This window comes from Brassica oleracea, chromosome C3 (genome assembly GCF_000695525.1).
Source record: "Brassica oleracea var. oleracea cultivar TO1000 chromosome C3, BOL, whole genome shotgun sequence".
NCBI classification, from domain to species: domain Eukaryota; kingdom Viridiplantae; phylum Streptophyta; class Magnoliopsida; order Brassicales; family Brassicaceae; genus Brassica; species Brassica oleracea.
The window spans coordinates 2,929,534-2,949,018 of record NC_027750.1 but is presented as its reverse complement, the minus strand read 5'-3'; the positions used below and the strand labels follow the sequence as shown (position 1 = coordinate 2,949,018).

The window sequence follows — 19,485 nt, the reverse complement described above, 5'->3', positions numbered from 1 at the left end:
ATCTTTTATTTAAATGCGATTTATGATAAATATATAATAGGTCCACAAAACATATATATAATATGATATATAAACTAGATAATAAAATTGAATGTGATTAAATAAAATTTGTAACATAGTTTTAAATAGTGTAACTTATTTTTAAAGTGTAATTTATTTGGACTTGGTAAATAAAGTTAAATTTTATTGATTTTTTTGACAAAGAATTTATATTGACATTCTGGTAAAAAAAAAGTAAAAGAAAAAAATATTTTGCTGAATCTATTTGACAATTTAAATTAAAAGTGTTAAAATAGTCTATTTAACGCGGGAACACAAAAACATATTATACCCTTAAGTATTCCAAATCTTTTTCCTTTTGCTTATACTAAATATTTTAAGATTGTGTTTTCCATGTGAATGATATATAAGCTAAAGATCACATATATATTTCTCTACACAATATACATATCCTTAAAACGGGGGAACGTTTAGATTTAAACAAAGCCGTAACGGCAAATAAAAATAAAAATAAACAAATAAATAACACAAGCCGTAACGGACCAAGCGAGGCACGTGACAAACACGCCCGGGCCTACTATATAAACAAGGGTTCCCCCTCCGCTATCATATTCAGTAAGCGATTCTGTTGCGGCGCGTGGAGACGGTGAAAGCTATGGCCAATCTTCCTCCTACACTCGCTTCCCCCGGAGCTTCTTCTTCCAGCAACAATCGCAGGCTTTTGACGGCGGAGCAGCTGGTGCTCGACATCTGCGATCCCAACCTCAGGGAGAATGCTCTCCTCGAGCTCTCCAAGGTCGTTTCGTTGTTTCTCTCTACGTAATTTGGACTTGCTTGCTGTGTGTTAGGAAGCTTGATCGTCGTTTAGGTTTTTCGTTTTCGTAATCGAATTGTGGCGGTGAAGGTAGGACGTGCTTTCAGATTTGTAGGGGATAATCGTCGAGACTCTAATGCAATTGGACTCGCTTTGTTATGAAGTTTAATCGTCGTTAGGTTTTTCGTTTTCGCAATCGAGTTGTGTAAGACGTGCTTTGAGATTTTTAGGCTAATCGTCGAGGCTCTAATACGATTATGAAAAGTTTAATGGTTTTGATGTTTGCCTAACTCATTAATTAGGCAGATGATGTATATGTTCTTTTGTGCGGTGAACGATTTATATGATAATCGTCGAGACTCTGATACGATTATAAGAAGTTTAATGGTTTTGATGTTTGCTGAACTTATAAATATTAATTTTCGTATATTGATCTATATGTTCTTTTCATTGAAATTCATGTTTACCAGTAACATATATAACATATGCGACCTCCTGTTTATTTATTTTTTTGGGCTTTTCTTTCAATTTTTTTAGAGGAGAGAAATCTTTCAAGATCTGGCTCCGCTTCTGTGGCATTCTTTTGGAACCATTGCTGCTCTTACACAGGTACTTTATTGGGCACAGTCTCCTCTATCTTCAGGGGTCTTGATTCATTTCTATGTATTCATTTTCAACTGTTTCAGGAGATCACCTCAGTTTACCGTCTCTTGACTCCTCCGAATATGACTTCTGCTCAATCAAACAGGGTCTGCAATGCCCTTGCGCTTCTCCAGGTGCGTTAAAATCTTGCTCTCTTTCTCTTTGTTTTGGGAAATGACATGTAATTTAGATGAATCTAATTTCTATTGATTCCACACTTCTTTTTTTGACATCCAGTGTGTTGCTTCTCATCCCGAAACGAGAATGTTGTTCCTTAACGGTACAATCCTATCCCCGCAAATAATTACAATATTTTCCTGCTCGGTGTGTATGACTATATGTAGATTTATTGTTTTGTTGGAAGCCTGTGTTTCAACTCGCCAAATTTTCCAATTCATTTAAAAACGTTTCCGGTGTTTCTCTGTTACTGATCTACATGTTTAGATTACATTAGCTGATGATGAAATTTTCCTACCAAAACTGGTTTTAATGGCCACCTTGTCGGTCTCTTTTTAATTGAACACAATTTTAGATAGGATTTTTTTGGTTAAAATATGCTTAAGGCCATTGCTTTTCAAATTACAGCTCAGATGCCACTGTACCTGTACGCTTTCTTGAACACATCAAGCAAGTCAAAACCCTTTGAATACCTGAGGCTGACTAGCTTGGGAGTTATTGGCGCACTTGTCAAGGTATGTCTAGTTATAAAAACTGTGTTCATTCTCATAAGGCAGGAACCCTCCTTCTGCTTGCCTGCAACTGTTTAACTACGTAAACCACATTGTCCTGGTAAATATATTTTTTTTGTCAGTTTGAGAAACAACCATTTTAACATGTGAAGACCTTTTAGTGAATACTGTTAATAAGACATCACCTAATCATTGTATTTTTTGTGATATTGGTGTTGCAACTTTGTTCATTCGGTTTTGTAGGTTGATGATACAGAAGTAATCAAGTTCCTTCTTAAGACTGAAATTGTCCCATTGTGCCTCCGGACAATGGAAATGGGCAGCGAGTTATCGAAGACTGTAAGTTTGTCTACTCTTGGATGTTTATCTTTATATTCACATGCTTGACACATGTTTATCAAGTTTCGTTTCAGTTACCATAATCGTTGCTTTATACAAATAACTTGTATAACCATTGATTCTGATTGATTTGGTTTGAGCCCGTTATGTCAGGTTGCTACCTTCATTGTTCAGAAAGTTTTGCTGGACGATGTCGGGCTTGAGTACATGTGCACCACAGCGGAGAGGTTCTTTGCTCTGGGTCGAGTATTGGGGAATATGGTTACTTCACTTGCAGAAGGACCTTCTCCTAGACTGTTAAAGCACATCATACGCTGTTATCTCCGCTTGACAGACAACCAAAAGTCCAATATCTATCCCTACTTTCCTTCATTCAAAACATAATATATACACACTAGTGCTTGCTTACACGATACAATTATTGATTAAATTCAGGGCCTGCGAAGCACTCAGAAACTGCCTCCCAGATCTTCTAAGGGATCCCTCATTCAGCAGCTGTCTCTGTGTAAGTTTTATGTCTCTTTGATAGCATATTAACCAATAACAATTTATTATCTATCAGTTTAGTTGTTATCTTGTCTCAGTTCTTTTGGTAAAATTGGGACATGGCTGTTATAGCTAATCTTCTTACTTCTTTTTACAGGATGATCCATCTGCAAGGCAATGGCTGCAGCAGCTGATCCACAACATTAGAGTTGGCCATCCAGCACCTCGAGGGTTCGAGCAAATGCGTGTGTGAAGTAAATGGAACCCCCGAGTTTATATTCTGCGCAAAAACTTTTACTCATTGGACAAAAAGTTAGGCGGAATCAGAATTTACAAATGAAGAAAAGCAACACATAACCAAAGATTTTGAGGATTTTTGGATATGTAATTTGCAGTTGATATCTTAAAAAATCAAATAAAAAAAAAACTGAATCAAAGCATTAAACCACCCAAGTTTATGAAAATGTTAACAAACAGTTTTGTGAAAGCAGATGTAGATAATATGAAGTCTATATTAGACTGTCAGATCTTGCAGGTAGCCTCCTGAAGAGATTGAGCGGCACAGAGGGGAGCTTGTGTCTGAACCTTGGATGCCTCAGCAGATAGATCCCAGTAAGTAGTGCCACAACCTGAAACGGTGTAACATACAACACAACAGCAGCTATGAGACAGAAGAATAGAAACAACGTGGTTGCTCTCGGGTCTCGCCAGCTCAGCAGCGATAAAAACCGCTCTCCCTGTGTAGCTAGATCGCCTATCACCGTCTGAACACGTCCTCCTATGCTCCTGAGCCGGTCATACCGCATCCGTACTATCGCAGGGGATCTGGAAGTCGGGAAAGTGTCAAACTCTTCATCTAGCTCGTCGGGGTGGACAGCGTCTGCGTGAGACAACCGTGTGTCCATGTGTGGAGGGTGCCTCGGTCTCCACCGGAAGTTCCATATCCCGATCAAGAAAAGGTACAAGAACACTGTCGGGAGGATGAGTTCCGGGTAGAGAACCAAGATTACGAAAAGAACATGAATGAGAACTGTGGTTATTGGGTTTCTCCAGTGGCAGATCTGATCAAACCATTTCGTCACAGCTACGAGACCGCTCAGAACATTCATGATCCTGAAGAAGTTAGCTTTACTCCTCCTCATGCTCCACATATGCGAGTCCACGTCGAGCATGTACTCCACAACCTCCTTGCGAAGCGGCGGCTCTGCTCTGTTCAGCCTCGCCGAGACGATGTTCATCGCCTGGTATCTCAGGCTGTCCAGCTGAAGAACTGATAACGGGTGAATGTAATGCATCTTGGGTAGCAGCGGCTGAGAATACATATGAAGCATGTTGATGACAGATAAGCAAGTGAACCGCACGGCTAACTGTATTTCGCCAGTTTTCTTGATCCCTGAAGGATGAAAAACGAGGAGTGGATATGAATGTGTGTAGATGCGGTCAGATTCAAGCGTCGAGAGACGGATCCTCACTTTCCCGATTCTCGTATCTTTTCCGCTTCCTCCTGGTATGTGTCCGTTGTCGAATGCTCCAAAAGTTATGACAGTGCAGGTATCAAACACTTCCCACGTGTACTGCTCGTTCCATTTAGGCATCAAACTATCGACAATAGTTCTTGTTCTGATCCATTTTTGCCCGTACTTAGCCACACAGTACGCATCTGTTGTCCCCTTACCGTCTTTAGTCTTCATCGGCATCAGTCCGTGAGCGCTGATGATCCCTACTTCAAGCAGTCCAATGCTCGGTTTCCACAGCTGTTTCGCCGTTGGTCTCAAGTCGCTGCTGTAGTGAGTCGATTCGTCAAGAACATGGTATCCTCCTTCAAGAAAGATTCTTAGATGAATCCTGCTAGCGAATTTGATCTCTTTCTTTTCTCCGTCCACCATTATATGTTTCTCTAGGTTGAACCACCTCGAGTGAAGCGGCCTGTGGTCTAACCTCCTCTGGACACTCTGCAACGGGATCGCACACCGTCCCAACGTTTCATCATTATTAGGTGCAACTCTGTTTTCGACAGCGAGAATCAACGGCTCTTCAAAAGGCTCAGCAACAACGAACATCAGATCTTCATTCCACATAGGATTCAATGTTTTGTTCTGAGAAACCCGAGTTCTTAGAGTCTGGTTCCCCAGCATAGCCTTCACGTAAACCTCAGGGAACTTAGTTTTATCATGAGGTATCAAATCTTGAGCCTCGATGACATTGACTCTCACATACCAAAGCTTTGGTGAAAGATAAACTTTGGACCGGATATTCGTCACACCTTCCGGTCCAACCGTGGCTGCATCCGAGTGCCAAGCGTCAGAGAAAGCTTCATCAGCTTGTGTTCCCATCCAAACAGCTAACATAAGCTCTCCTTTAACCTTACGCCCATGTCGATCCTCCAAGCGGTACCACTGAGGAGCCAACGGGCTATCGGGAGGAACTCGCTTAGGAATCTCGTTTAGATCAAACATGATTCCGCCGATGAAATCATCCAACATAACGTTTTTGTCTTTCACTATAACCTCCAGGATTGATGCTTGGATCCTCTCTTTTGAAAACGCAAACACTTGCCTCCACTCTGGATTCGACTTCTTCTCAAAATGCTTGGTCATTCCTCTGTAGTTGCCTAGCTTCACTTCAACGTAAGGGTCGCAGCTTCCGGTCACGTCTTTTCCTGATAGCTCTTTCGCCTTCACGACCCGGACGTAGAGGTAATGCATCTGCTCAACCAAATCATAAGTGCAGGAGAGTTTATCACCTGTCACGGCTCCTGCGCCAATCTTTGGTGAAGTCTCCTTGAGTGCAAAGTCTATATTTTGCCCAGGTTTCTCCATCTTGTCTGAATCTTGAAACTAATGAGAGGCAGTTTCAGTGGGAAGCTGCTTGGTTCTGTTATCTTTAAGAAAACCTTCTGGTTAAACAAAAGATAAGAAGGCAAAAACAATGGATCAGAGAGATTTTAACAGTTCACAAATATGGCGACAACATATTAGTAACATAAAATATCTCTGGAATCAAGGTAAGGTTAATTAGAAAGGAGTCTGAGATCTACACTCTACTGAGAATAATATAAGTATTAGTTCATGGAAAATGAAGTAAGGTAGAAACAGAATATGTTAATTATATGGACTCTTGTTGAAGTTTTCTCACCAAATAAGCAGCTACCAAGACCAATAAAAGTTGACACACATTTCCCTACAAATAAATATTCCCAAAAAATTGTATTTAGCTTTTTCTTCAATAACATAAAAAGCGACCCTTGTTTCCTTTCACTTAATCTGATCCGAGCAAAGCTAGAAAGTTTTTTTTTTTTAAAAGAGAGTGAATATGAAGATTCACTATGTGACCCAAAAAAAAAGAAATTAATTTTTGAGGGACATAGGTAAACCCCACAAGAAATGGACATAGGTAAACCCCACAAGAAATGTTTTTGTGTTCATGTCTTTAGTCTTCACTGTCGCTATTACTTGAGCAACTGAACAAAACAGCAATACAACTACACATAATATAATATCTACAAACAAAAACCAACTTAAAAAAATGTAGACATGGTAAGGTAATGTACCTCAGGGTAGGGATCTAATGAAAAACGTAGAGATTAATTCAGAAATGCATAATTTCCCCTTCTTGAATGGAAAGTTTAGAAGAAATAGAAGATATTGAAACTGAGATGGAGAAGCAGAGTGAGAGTGAATGAAGAAGAGAGTGTACAGTAAAAAAAATAGAATATATGGGGACATGTGAGTGCTAAGATCTTGCTGCTTTTTGTGGACCTACTCCTTTTGACCTCTTCTTTTATTTTATTCACCATTCTCACTTTTCTTAATTTTCTATTTGCTACTTCCATTTTCACGCCTTTCCTATTTTTTTTTTTTTGATGGCCGTGGGATTCCCAGGCGGTAAGCCCAGACTAATCCCCACGAGGCCTTCCATCCGGACACGCACGTTTATAGGCGGGAAGGTGGCCAAGGCGACTCGAACCCAGGGCAGGCACTCCAGCTGGAATTCCATTACCACTAGACCAAAAGCTCTTGGTTGAATCAATGTTGTAGAGAACTTGTTTGTTTTCTTGTCTACGGCTTATTTCATTGCACGGGACTATGCTTTCTGCAGCCTACACTGCTCTCGTAAGAATGTTTCACATTCAATAAGATGTGCAATAAATTACCATGCCAATTTATAAAACCTTTTATCTATTTTTATTAATAACTTGCAACATACATTTGTAGATCAAATTGCATAATCTGCAGTGGAGCCTTTTAACTCCAAAATCTAGGTAAAAAATTATAAAAAATTTGATGGGTTCCACACTATATTAAGGATTAGCCTCTTCTTATCCTTATATAAGGATCAATCCGTGAGAAATATTGTCACTGTTTGCGGGTTCCGCTGTTAAGTAGCGATTTGCCATTGGTTATCTTTTTTTTTTGTTGAAAAATAAATAATAAAAAAAAAAAAAAAAAGTGAATTTTTAAGGATTCTTTACCGAATCCACGGTTGCAGATGGTCTAACAGGCTAAACACAACCCTGATAGCTATTTGATAAGACTTTTTCTTATTTTCCTCCCAATGTACTTAAGGAGTTTCTTTTTGTTGAATATTTTTTTCTTCAAGTTTGTACACTGAAGTAGACATTGTATGTTTCATCTCTTAAGCTGAACAATGGTGATAACACAAAGTTCCTCTGTGTTCCACTCATCACGAAACTCATCGGATTGTATTGACTCATTCCCTTCCTTAACCTAAAGCTTGCCGCCTGTTTAAACTTGTCATCAGCCACATCCGAATCACATTTAAGCCTCAGTTTCATTCCCCCCTTTAGGGTTTCATCACTGTACACAAAACAACCCTTCTTGCTCTCTAGCCTCAAAGAAACGCTTCCTGGATTCCCATCAACTCCATCTACTAACCGAAAGCTCGAGGCTTCTTGGTCTGTAGAAGAAGAATCTTGAACCGCAAGGGAACTGTCAGTTGCTTGCGCCACAAGCATCCCAGGGAAATCAAACGGTTCTATCATAACCACACTTCCAATTAGTTCCTCTGGAATCGAAACCTTCCCTTTAGAATCAGCGGTCACGAGCCTGAAAGTTGCTGCAACAGCGGCTTGTGTCCCTGGTTCGGGTGATACTTCCATCGTGATGGTTTGGTTGTTATTTGACAACACGTAAGATAGGTTACCAGATTGTTGCGAGAGCGTGACAAGGTGAGTGTTGTGAGTTTCAGGTATAGAGCTTATCCATTTCCCATCTTTAGGTTGAGTTGTGATGCTCCAGTCCCTGCTTGTGAGTCCAGCTAACAAGTAGGGGCCATATAGTATGGCTTGAAGTGATGAGTACTCAGGCCGATCATCTGAAGTAGTCACCATAAAAAGGAAAAAATGGTGAAATAAGTTTCTGTTGTCAGAACAGAGTTGTATACAAATTTGTATACACTATGATACAGTATATCTAGTATCCTATTTTTATACACTTATAATTTGGCAGAGTGAGGACAGTGATTTCAAAAGATTTATGTTGGAGAAAAGATCACACATTGAAAACTTAAAATGGGACTTAGTAATATATAAGGGATTTCAGCTAATCCATTTATCGCCAATTGATTTTAAGTTGGAGGAATGGTGACTACACCTTTTATAGCTTCGGTTCTGATACTCAACGGTAGCTCCATGGTTACTTGATCTCCGGATTTCCAGTTCTGTTTGATTGATAGAAAGTTACCTGCAAAGCAAAAGTCAGGTCCAATGTGATCTCTCATTTTCACCTTCTAGAGACTATAATAGAAATAAAGGACAGTGGAGTCTAGCAGTTTCAGCTTTTATTAGGTTCTGATGATAGATAAATATGTTAAAAATACATAATGCTCAAATCACCTGAAGCTGGTACTTTCAGAGGTTGTCCATTAAAAGATACTTTAGCACTTTCAGAGTTAGTCCAAATAGGTATTCTTAGATTCAATGTTGACTCCTTCCCCATTCCCTGCAAGAAAATCAAATCCATCGGACTCTCTATTCACATGAACCAGTTGCATCTGAGTTTCTGCCAGAAGCTTACCCCTTTGGAAGAAGAGAAAGTAAATGTCACACGCATGTAAGGATCCGATGACACAACAGGTTTAACTCTCTGAGATAGTGTAAGACCAGTAGACTTCCAATCAAGTGAGCTTGATATATACTGTATGACATATAGAGCTGGAGATTCTCCATCTTCTTGAAAATATATAGAGTCTCCCAGTTTTGAGAAAGATTCAATACCTGTAAACACAAACAAACAAACAAAACACTCAAAGTTTTATCTGTTTTTCTAACTAAAACGATGTAGCAATGGTTAAAGAGAGTTTTACCAGTGCCATAGCAACACCAGAAGGAATCATAAGGTGTACCCCAACCATGATAAGTCACAGCCTTAGAAACACCTTTACCCAATGGGAGCATGTATATCATCAGTCCAGGCTCAGTTCCTCTTTGAATCCCAAGCACACCGTTTGTCAAAGCACGCTCATAATAGTCTGCATAACTAACTTCTTTTGTCCACCTGAACAGATTCCTAGACACCTGAAAAATTGATATCTTACCACCTTGAGCTAAATAAAAAGAGAAGAAAAACAAAAGAATGTTTCAAAACCATACCTTGAGCATGTTATATGTAGTACATGACTCCTCATTTTCAGTTTGCAACGTAGTCGCCATTCTCTTTGGATCTTGCCTGGAAACAACATCTCAAGATCATGTTAAGGTCATATTAAAACAAACCAAACTCTAAAGTTAAGTAATGTTAGTAGTAGTACCAGAACTCATTGACTGATGTTCCACCAGTTGCATAGCTGTGAGAAGCATTGACTATATCCATAAAAAACATTGAGATTTCCTGAAAAATACAGATTAAATAATAATTAAAAAAAAAACAATGTTTTCTTTATTAAGTCTCACACTTTTCTTGATAATGCCTCAGTACCTTATGGAGTGGATCACCAGTGATTTCATACCGGAGTTGAGATCCAACCACAATAGGAATATGTGTGTTAGAGTGGAATCCACTTATATCATCAGCCTGAAAAGAAACTCTGTTATGTTACCATTCACATACTTATTCAAGCTAACCATCAAGTTAAACAAACTACCTGAACTGCAAGCACTCCAAGAAAGCAAGGCTTGTCAAAGAGATGTGCTAGCAGCAAATACTTGGAATCTCCCTGCAGGATCCAATAAAAACTATGTTATTAACATAACACAAAGCCACATAGAAATCTAAAGAGTATTATAAGATTTTTGAACTCACAGTGATGCTGTATATCTGATAGAGAACATCATTCATGCCACCAGTCTCCTCGTTTAGTGATTGCCAGTGTCTTTCAACGCTGTAAGTCTTTATCACATTACGCACACGGCCATAGAAGTAATCACCCATCCATGTTGCCATTTTCAGAGCTTGAGTGTTCCCAGCTAACTTGTATTGATCCACTAGACCAGCTAAAATCTATTAAGACATAGAGTTGTAACCTTTCAATATAAAACACAAACCATACTAATCTACAATTTTTTTTCTTTTTGAATAAACATGTAATATTAGTTTCGTCCTATAAGTCACTCGAACTGGAGACCTCTGACATAATGGCCAAGGGTTCTTTCTAGTTGAACTATTGACCTCTGGTCTAATCTACAATCTATATTAGAAGTTATGAGTATTCACCTTGTGAATGGTGTAGTATGGAGCCCATACAGGAGTTATAGCTTCAAACCGGTCGAAAAAGCTGGAAGGGAAAGCAGAAAGATAACCAGTGCCAAGTTTCTGTTGGCAAGTAGATAAAGCTGATACAAGAGCTGACATCTTCTCCTTGAGAGTGTTGTTATGAGTACTTGCCCACATGTAAGCTGTTGCACTCAGATAGTGACCTTCAAAACAAAAAAAATCAGACATCAAATCTATAAACTTATTTTCTTGCATACTAGGAACAACTTGTACTAAAGAAACTGTATCTAAATTGAGGAAGTGAGGTAGCTCTATACCGACGAAATGGCCACGGAGTTCACTATCTGGTCTCTCCCATCCTCCATAGTAACTTCCTGGAGCGTCAAGACCAGCTGCTTTACGGAAGCTCCAGGCCAAACTAGCAACATCCAACATCAACAGATACTCGAGATTTGTCTGCTGAGCTCCCCAGTGGAAGGTGTTTGGGTCCAGCCTAACGTCGTGCAAAGAAACTTCCTTGAGGAAGTTATCCGAGTTCTTGATTTTCCTGTACATCATAGTCCAACCGTATTCATCTTCCTCTTCCCTCAACATCTTTCTTGGTAGTAAAGTAGACCAAGCTGTGTCGTCAGTTGGTGTTAGATGGTAATGAGAGAACATCTCTGTCTTTAGAGATTCGTTCTTTGATTGGAGAAGCGCGTTGCGGAAAGTGTGTGAGGAGAGCTGTGAAGGAGTGTTTGTGCACTCTTTTGCTAAACAAAGAACAGAGATTATGTATAGTAATAATAAAGCAATCGTTATGATGAGACTAGACTTCATCTCTTTTGTCTTAAAGAAAGACCAAACTCAAAAACCAAGAATGACAAATTCAGATTCCAAGAATGAGAAAGAAAAGACTCAAACACACATTAACAGTTAGAGAGAGTTGGAAGAAGAGAGTAATGAGAGTGGATATATATAAAGTGTAAGAAAGCAAATAGAGTTTTGAAGATTTAAGCAATGTCTGCCACAAAAGAAAGCAGAACAAAAGATGTAATATGATCACGTGAAGGAGAAAAAAGAGGGTAATGTGGATAACAATTCCGAAAAAAACAATAAAAGGAATCGAGGAGGAGGTCACGGATGCTTTGTCGCTTACGTTGCCTTGTGTGTTTGTATTTTGACTCTGTAAAAGGGAAGAAATGTTTCTGTTTCGATGAGAGATCAGTGGGATGTTTCTGGTTTTTCTCGAGATGTTGAAGAATAATGGACCACTAAACAAAAGGAACACCATGTCCAAAACTGTATATAATTAATAAATATATTTTAAAAACTGTATACTATTAATAAATGTTGACTTGAAAATGTATGCTTTTGTTGTGTTTAACTGTCTGAAAAAATAACTAAGATTCTAAAGCTTTTTAATATTCTGTAGAGATGTATTATTCAAACTTATTTAACACAGTTTAATTTTGAAGAAAACTAACATACTAGGTTCACGAATTAATATACTAATTTGTTTGACAGCTGGATTTATATACCAATAGTATTTAAGTAACTGGAATAGGGTGACACGTGACTCATTTCTAACAGTAATAGGTTCTTTTTTTTTCTTTTTGCCACAAGTTATTTTTCTTTTTGAAAAAATTACATCTAAGAACGCATTTTCACTTTACAATTATACTAGAAGGCACTTCGACACACATTTTACATGTGCTTTGTCTCTTATACCCTTCATGTTAGTAACTAGATATTTATTCTCTTTTTATGTTTTTGTTTTAACAAAATGTAAATAAAATATATCATATTTTCTGGATTGGAAATCAAACTCATCTCCGTCTTTATTATCTCTTCTCTCAAACAATCTCAAATCAGATAATAAGAGCTAAAAAAGGGTGTTTTTCAATAAAACTCAGAAATAGAATTCACTTATTTCAGCTAGAATTGTCTGAAGAATGGAACGACAAAGATCTGATTTTGGATATTAAGAGCTAAAGATCAGAAACAGGAAAGGAAGAGAAGGCTGGGGAAGCAAAGTTGTTATCGGATGGGAGATAAAAATGGGTTTCTTCTGGTGTGTAGCACTCGTCGAGATTAGGGTTATATCAGTTCTGATGTTGAGGTGATGAGAGCTTTGCTAAGAGAGTGAGAGAGTTCACAATTGTCCTCTGCTCAAACATGGTGGAGCAGTAAAAGAAGAAGAGGTTCGCCCTGTTTCTCGCCACTGCGACTCCGGGTTCGTGGCTTACGGTAGCTACTTCAATGTCTTTGTCTCCACTTTGGCGACGACGGCCATCAATTGGATCGCTTCAGAGTCATCGACCGATGAAAAAGATCTCGACAAGTGGTTTCGTTATTAGTGGTAGCCCACATGATGTCTTCGCAGACACTGATTTGGATCTTCAAGCTTGCTCACTTTGTCAGAAGCTTGATGATATGAAGAAGAAGAAGGTTCTCGGCATCTGTTTCGACCAGCAGGTAAGTTCTGATTTGGATCTGATCGAATTGGATTCTTTAGGGTTTATAATTTACATTTTGAAGTACACATCATAATCTGAAAACATCCTTTTTATTACTATGTTTGCAAGTCACTTGTACTTCATGTAGAAATCAAATCACATTGAGCTCTTGTGATTGGTTTCATGGTCAAAATAATAGAGCTCTGTATCAGGAACTATCTGGTGTAAAGTCTTAGACTTTGGTAATCCATAGTTACTAGACTTTTCTAGATGTCATGTTGTTACTCTGCATTTTATAACATCTCCAAGTTGTTATATTATTAGTCAAAGCTCCGGACACTAGTAATCTATAGTTGATGGCCATTTCCAAAATTCATGTTGTTGCACTGCATTTTATAACATCTCCAAGTTGTGAAAAAAATTTAGTCAAAGTCTCACACTTTGGTTTTCTATAGTTAATAGGAATTTACTCTAAAGTTTTAGACTTTGGTTATCTTTAGTTATCTATGTTGTTGACAATTGCTGGTGATGGTATGTGTCAAACTTAATAGCTTCCTGCTCCCGATTAGATTCTGATGAAGTTGAGCATGATAGAAGCTCTTTACCTCTCGTACAATTGTAGGATTGACTGGATTTTTTATTGATTATTTTCATTAGCCGTCTGCAAACATCCACCCACATAGCCACATGAACAAGTTTATGTATTTTTCTTTCTAACATTTTTCATCCATGTTTACATCTTATGCGTTCACACTATCATCTATGTCTATGCCTACTCGTTCACAAATAACCGTCCACAACCATCCATCCACATAGTCACAAGAACATGTCCATGTCTTTTTCTTTCGCATATTTTCCATCCATGTCCACATGTTTTACGTCCACACTTCCATCGTCCACATCCACACATTTTTATATAAAAATTAAAATATTTTAAAATATATCGAAAGTGGATGTTGAAATATAAAGGAAAAAATATAATTTAATGTAATAAATAATATATTTTTATTTATAAACCTACAAACTTAAATGCCTCAAAGATTGATCAAAGAAAAGAAGAAAAAAAACTCACTTGAAACACAACTTATTCCTCACCGCCCCTTCTTCCCTTTCAGAATATTATTGTCCAAACAATAGGTTGGTCCCACGAGAATAGGTCTCACATGTGGAAAGTGTCTTTCAATGCAACAGAAAAAGAAAAAGTGTCCTATTGTGTAATCAACTCTTTCTTTTTTAACTTAACCGAAGAATTTTTAGCGACCGATTCTATGGATCCCAACGATGCCGATTTTTTTTTGCTACACTTTATTTGTTGTGTGACTTAAAGCTTTTCTTGTTTTAAAATCAAAAAATATATACTAATATGCAAGTAGCAAATGATTTTTTTTTACTTCTTAGGGATACATATCTCTTTAAAAAATAAAAAAGGGAATACATATCTCTTGTACATACATAGTCTGGCCTGTGAAGGCTGCCTCGATGATTACAACGCGTAACGTGTCCGACGTTCTATCAAGTCCTAGAGAGAGATACATATAACGGGATGTCATGCAAACAATAACAAATCTATGTCAAAGAAGCCCGTTTTGAAAAGAAGAAAAACACGTGAAGATAAAATTACCAATATAAATCATAAGCATCTTTACTCAAATCAACTTTGAAATATGTTTCAAGAGAAGAAGACATGTGGTTTGTGTTAATGCATGTTATTGAAAAGAATAAAACTTGCATTGTCATGTACTCCATGTATGTAGATCTAAAGAATCGTGAGTATTAGATATAAATAAATGCTCCAAAAGATATACACTGAAATGACTTGTTGTGTAGTACTTGTGGAGAGTGATGGCTGGTTAGTTAGATGTACTCGTCATTTTGTCAATTGAGAAGAGAAATCTTATGGACATTCCAACAATATTTGTTATTTTCATCTGGGCTCAATGTATTCGATGCCGTCAGTGATTGGATCAGGTTGTCAATCTTTGTTGGGAAAGCCAAAGGTTAAAAGTTAAGGTAAATCACCGATGACGGTTTAGTTTTTTGTTGCTTCAAGAAAAGAGCATTATATACACGTCAATGTTAACAACCCCAACGTCTCTAGCTTTTTCGAGTATGCAAATGATACATATTACATCATACATCATACACGTTTACAAGACTGGCGCTCTACCCAAAATTAACGAGTTATTCTTGAACAATATGGCTCAAGCTTCTGGATCCTTATGCGTTCAGTACTCTGTTTTTGTGACAAACAAGAGTCGTAAAATAGTATTTACGCATTTTAAAAAGTGTCCACACGAAGGATCTAACTACGGACCTTCAGTTTACAAGACTGACGCTCTACCACTGAGCTGTACGGGCCATTTGATAACTTTGCTTGTTACAAATATTTATACAAATTTATTCATTAAGAGTGTTGGCCTTTATGAGTATCTTTCCAGTCGTATTATAAATAAATTAATATAATATAATATATCCATATACATATAAATTTGTGAATATTCTGGAAGTTGGCTAAGGTGAATTAGTGTTAGCATAAAATGATAAAACATGGGTTTTTAAACCCTAACACAAGTTAGATTATAGTTCTAACTTTACGGATATATAATTCTTTGCCACATGAACAGTCGGATTATAAAAATGAGAATTTCTCATGAAAAGATAGATGTCAATTTGTTTTAAGAAAAAACATATAAACTGAATGAATATTAAGGGTGATAAAATACAGTGGCAACCTTTCAAGTTTTTTTTTTGGCAAAATAAAAAACCTTTCAAGTTTTTTCAAATATTCAAAGATAAACGCTTAGCATGAACGAGATATTCAAAATAAAAGATATACATATTGCAAATGGCAAGCCATTAATTTGATTACGAACAAACCCATTACAATACTGATAACCCTTAAAACGAGCATAGATATGACCAAGAAAACTTTAATTTTTTTTTTTCTGTTTGGACAACTCCAGAAATTATTAAAACACTTTATCTTGACAAAGAATTATATATCCGTAAAGTTAGAACTATCTTGGGTTAATTGGTAGAATGTCCACATTGAGAAAAATATTAAGTGAATAACCATGTAATAAACTAGAATTTTCGATGTGACATTTTAACACAAATATGAACCATTTTCTCATTTTCAGCATGTGAACGTGTGACAAATACATATATTAATTATATTATACTATATTTATTAGATATGTAGTATGAAACAAAATATTCTTTTTTACCAAAAAAACAAAATATTCTTGCATTTTCATTATTTTTTTGTCTCTTTCGATTCGTCGTTTTAAAAATTCTTCCAAAAAAAAATAGAAATATGTGTGTGTGAATTTTTAGGGGCATTAATAAAATTAATACATGTTATATGTGCTATAGTCTAACCATCAGTCTCGTATGGTTAATTACTTTCTTATTTTTTTTATGGTTGTTGCTCCTAATTTTCCAACTATTTTTGCTGGGAAAGCCAATGGTTAAAAGTTAAAGGTAAATCAGTGATGACAGTTTGGTTTTTTGCTATATTCTAACCATTAGTCTCATATGGTTACTTATTTTCTTAATTTTTTTTTATGGTTGTTGCTCTTAATTTTACAACTATTTTTGCTGGAAAAGCCAATGGTTAAAAATTAAAGGTAAATCACTGACGACGGTTTAGTTTTTTTGTTGCTTCAAGAAAAGAGCACTATCTACACGTCAATGTTAACAACCCCAACGTCTCTAGCTTTTTCGAGTATGCAAATGATACATCGTACACGAGTTACTTTTTTTAATTATTATTTTTAACATTTAACTTTCGAAATATCAATGTGTGCCGTGACGGATCAAAGAGATGAATGTTTAACATTTAGATCATTTTTTTGCATACCTTTGTATATGTTACAAGTCCCTTGAATCATATGCATGAACAAGCCCATGAGTGATGATTGGTCAAGCCCAACGTTAACCCCTTTCAGTCTCTTCGCCTTCCGTAAATCCCCAAGGAGGGAAAATTCCCAATTTTGAAATCAATCACAGAAAAGTCCAAAACGTCTTTGACGAAACGTTCTCTGTAACCAACCTCGATCCCATGGATGAATCCGATTCGGATCCTGGATCCTACCCAATCCCGCCCGCTTCGGTTCATCTCGCATCCTTCTCATCTCTCACTCCGCCTCCTCCTGCTCGTCTCCTCCTCTCACGCCACGTCACTCGTCGTACGCGCCCACTCCAATCGTCTCCGCCCCTAGCTTACCTATCTCTTCAGGGTTTGCTCGATGAAGCCAGCTCGGCGCGATCCATCGGCGGCGGTGGACTGAGCCGAGAGGAAGCTCTCGCGTGGGAGCTCTTTACACCGTACCAGAGGTTCCTGATTGTGGCGGTTATCGGCGTGGCGAAGAAGAGCGGTGTGATTGCTCAGCTCCAGAACTCGGTTGATCTAAGGGTTCGTAATCCTTCTTTTTATATCTCTCAGTTAAAATAGAGCGTTAATCTCGGATCATGAACTTTTTTTTTTTTTTTTTTTTTTTTTTTTTTTTTTTTTTTTACGTTATTTGTTTTTGAATTTGCCTTCATAAGTGTTTCCGTTACACAAACCTCGTGTTCATCTGTTTAGATCTCAATGTTTTTAACTCATGAGAGATCTCATTAATTAGATCTCAGTTAAACTCTTAGGAGAGAGACTCTTACCGTAACAAATGGTGTGGATTTGTTTCAGGACCAGCTTCTTTCAGGCATGCAACAGAAGCTTGATGCTTTGTGTAAACAGCTAAATCATACCAAGGATCAGTCTGGGAATGGATCCAAGGTGGTAGATCTTGATGATGATTTACAGTCAGCTTTCAGAGAGAAGTTTGGATCTGAGAATGTTAAAAAAATTGTAGAGTGTGGTTGCTGGCTATGTGATCAACATCATCACTCCTCACCTTCTCTTCAGGTGTGTGTGTGTATACTCTCTTGCGTTTCAATGGAAGTCACTGAGCTATCTATGTATGACTTCATTGTTTTTGCTGTTTAGGATAAAGCTCCCACAGGTATGGTGATTGACGCTGAGCCAGAGGAGAGGCGTATGTCTTACTTGTCAGATTGGTGTTCTAGTGACACTACTGCTGCAGAAATGCATGTATGTGACTTGCTGAATCAATCTTTGTGGTGGATCTTTTTTTTTTTTTTTTTTTTTTTTTTTGCAAATGAAGATCATTTGTTTGAAATGTTTATTGCAGTTTGATAATCTTTCACTCGACCAAGACATGCTTTCTCTCAGAAAGGAGTGTCAAGAGAAAGATGAAACGATAAAGGACCTAACTTCATTTCTTCAGTTAACCAACAAAGCTGGTTCAAAAGTAAGACTTTTTTTCTTTCTTTCCAAAAGGCCCTTTGTTTATTCTCCTTATGACATGGAGAAACATGTTTATGCTATCTCTATAACAGCGAGAAACAGAGCTTGAAGAGATTATTCGCAGGAAGAAGACAATTATCAAGAAGCTCAAGAGGGACGTACTAGTGTTAGAAGAAAAGGTGAGAAACTGACTTAAAAAGTTTCAATCTTTCATTCTAAAGTGTTCCTTGTAACAACTTCAGCATTAAAGATATTACCGTCCATTCATTGTCAAATGTGTAGGTTTCACAGCTCACTAGGCCACGGAGGTGGTCTTGTTCAGCTGCAATCCCGAGCACCCGTGAATTCCCAATGAGACTGGACAATCTTCTTTATGATATGGATGTTTCCACAGCTTCTTCAGCCTCTGATTCAGAAACTCCTGCAAACACACCTCGAAGAACTGTGTTGGAGGATGTTCCAGTTGATTCCATCAAGGAAAAGCCCTCAGCTTTGGGACAATCCCAAAAGTCAGCGCCAGATAAATCATTGGTCTCACTTGTGAAAGCTGTGGAGCCGCCTTCAGTAGTTAGTCCATCGCCTATTCAGAAGCCTGTTTCAGTTTCTTATTCTTCTCCAAGTGTGAGACGGGCTTCTTCTTCTAGTGGTGATTCAAAGAAACATAGAAGGCCAGTTCAGGTTGTCCCAAGAGCTTCCTTTGGTTCAAGTAAGAGATGGGTTTAGTAAATTTGGTAGTATCATTTGCCATTTCCGAGAGAGAAAAGAACATGTTATGTATGTAGCTAAATGTATGATATATTCCATAATTATTTATTTTCAGGATGATGACTTCATTATCAGTAACTCTCTCAAAACTGAGTTTTGAATTGGGCTCATTGAGTTTGAAAATAAATTCTTCAAGAGGTTATGAAAAACATCAGAGTTTCTGCTCAATCACTCCAAGAAAAAGAAACATGATGTCATCTACCTGATTTGAATTTGGGTGAGAACACTGAAAAAACAAACACATCACAACATGTCCAACGATTAGAGAGTCGATTTTTTTTTATGTTGAAATTACTTACTTGAAAATATATTTATATTGAAATAATGAAAT

At 37.5% G+C, this 19,485-nt stretch overlaps 4 protein-coding genes and 1 non-coding gene across 6 annotated transcripts; 2 read left to right on the top strand and 3 right to left on the bottom strand.

Annotated features, from left to right (window-relative positions):
* The first annotated feature begins 606 nt into the window (after nucleotides 1-606).
* On the top strand, nucleotides 607-3,345 carry LOC106328909 (cell differentiation protein RCD1 homolog). The gene is made up of 9 exons (XM_013767452.1): nucleotides 607-796; nucleotides 1,352-1,423; nucleotides 1,501-1,590; nucleotides 1,694-1,736; nucleotides 2,042-2,148; nucleotides 2,389-2,484; nucleotides 2,638-2,828; nucleotides 2,920-2,989; nucleotides 3,128-3,345. Exons 1-9 carry the CDS (start codon nucleotides 656-658, stop codon nucleotides 3,221-3,223), a joined length of 906 nt encoding a protein of 301 aa, XP_013622906.1. The 5' UTR covers nucleotides 607-655; the 3' UTR covers nucleotides 3,224-3,345.
* Nucleotides 3,346-3,403: 58 nt separating this feature from the next.
* LOC106328908 (protein QUIRKY-like) lies at nucleotides 3,404-6,610 on the bottom strand. Its single transcript, XM_013767451.1, has 2 exons — nucleotides 6,521-6,610; nucleotides 3,404-5,866 (listed from the first exon to the last, which is right to left on the bottom strand). Exon 2 carries the CDS (start codon nucleotides 5,787-5,789, stop codon nucleotides 3,480-3,482), a length of 2,310 nt encoding a protein of 769 aa, XP_013622905.1. The 5' UTR covers nucleotides 5,790-5,866; nucleotides 6,521-6,610; the 3' UTR covers nucleotides 3,404-3,479.
* Nucleotides 6,611-7,462: 852 nt separating this feature from the next.
* Nucleotides 7,463-11,459, bottom strand: LOC106328799. The gene is made up of 12 exons (XM_013767317.1): nucleotides 10,958-11,459; nucleotides 10,641-10,843; nucleotides 10,230-10,427; nucleotides 10,072-10,143; nucleotides 9,906-10,001; nucleotides 9,739-9,818; nucleotides 9,581-9,656; nucleotides 9,295-9,505; nucleotides 9,006-9,205; nucleotides 8,825-8,930; nucleotides 8,583-8,672; nucleotides 7,463-8,304 (listed from the first exon to the last, which is right to left on the bottom strand). Exons 1-12 carry the CDS (start codon nucleotides 11,457-11,459, stop codon nucleotides 7,565-7,567), a joined length of 2,574 nt encoding a protein of 857 aa, XP_013622771.1. The 3' UTR covers nucleotides 7,463-7,564.
* A 3,905-nt stretch (nucleotides 11,460-15,364) lies between these two features.
* Nucleotides 15,365-15,436, bottom strand: TRNAT-UGU. Its single transcript has one exon. It is a non-coding gene; the product is annotated as a tRNA-Thr (tRNA).
* Nucleotides 15,437-16,962: 1,526 nt separating this feature from the next.
* Nucleotides 16,963-19,228, top strand: LOC106332731. 2 transcript variants are annotated; one of them, XM_013771222.1, is made up of 6 exons: nucleotides 16,963-17,495; nucleotides 17,769-17,987; nucleotides 18,069-18,173; nucleotides 18,274-18,393; nucleotides 18,482-18,568; nucleotides 18,681-19,228. In XM_013771222.1, exons 1-6 carry the CDS (start codon nucleotides 17,142-17,144, stop codon nucleotides 19,110-19,112), a joined length of 1,317 nt encoding a protein of 438 aa, XP_013626676.1. In that variant the 5' UTR covers nucleotides 16,963-17,141; the 3' UTR covers nucleotides 19,113-19,228. The 2 variants fall into 2 exon arrangements, with proteins under 2 accessions (XP_013626676.1, XP_013626675.1); XM_013771221.1 differs by having other exon boundaries at nucleotides 16,966-17,495; nucleotides 18,672-19,228.
* Nucleotides 19,229-19,485: the final 257 nt, after the last annotated feature.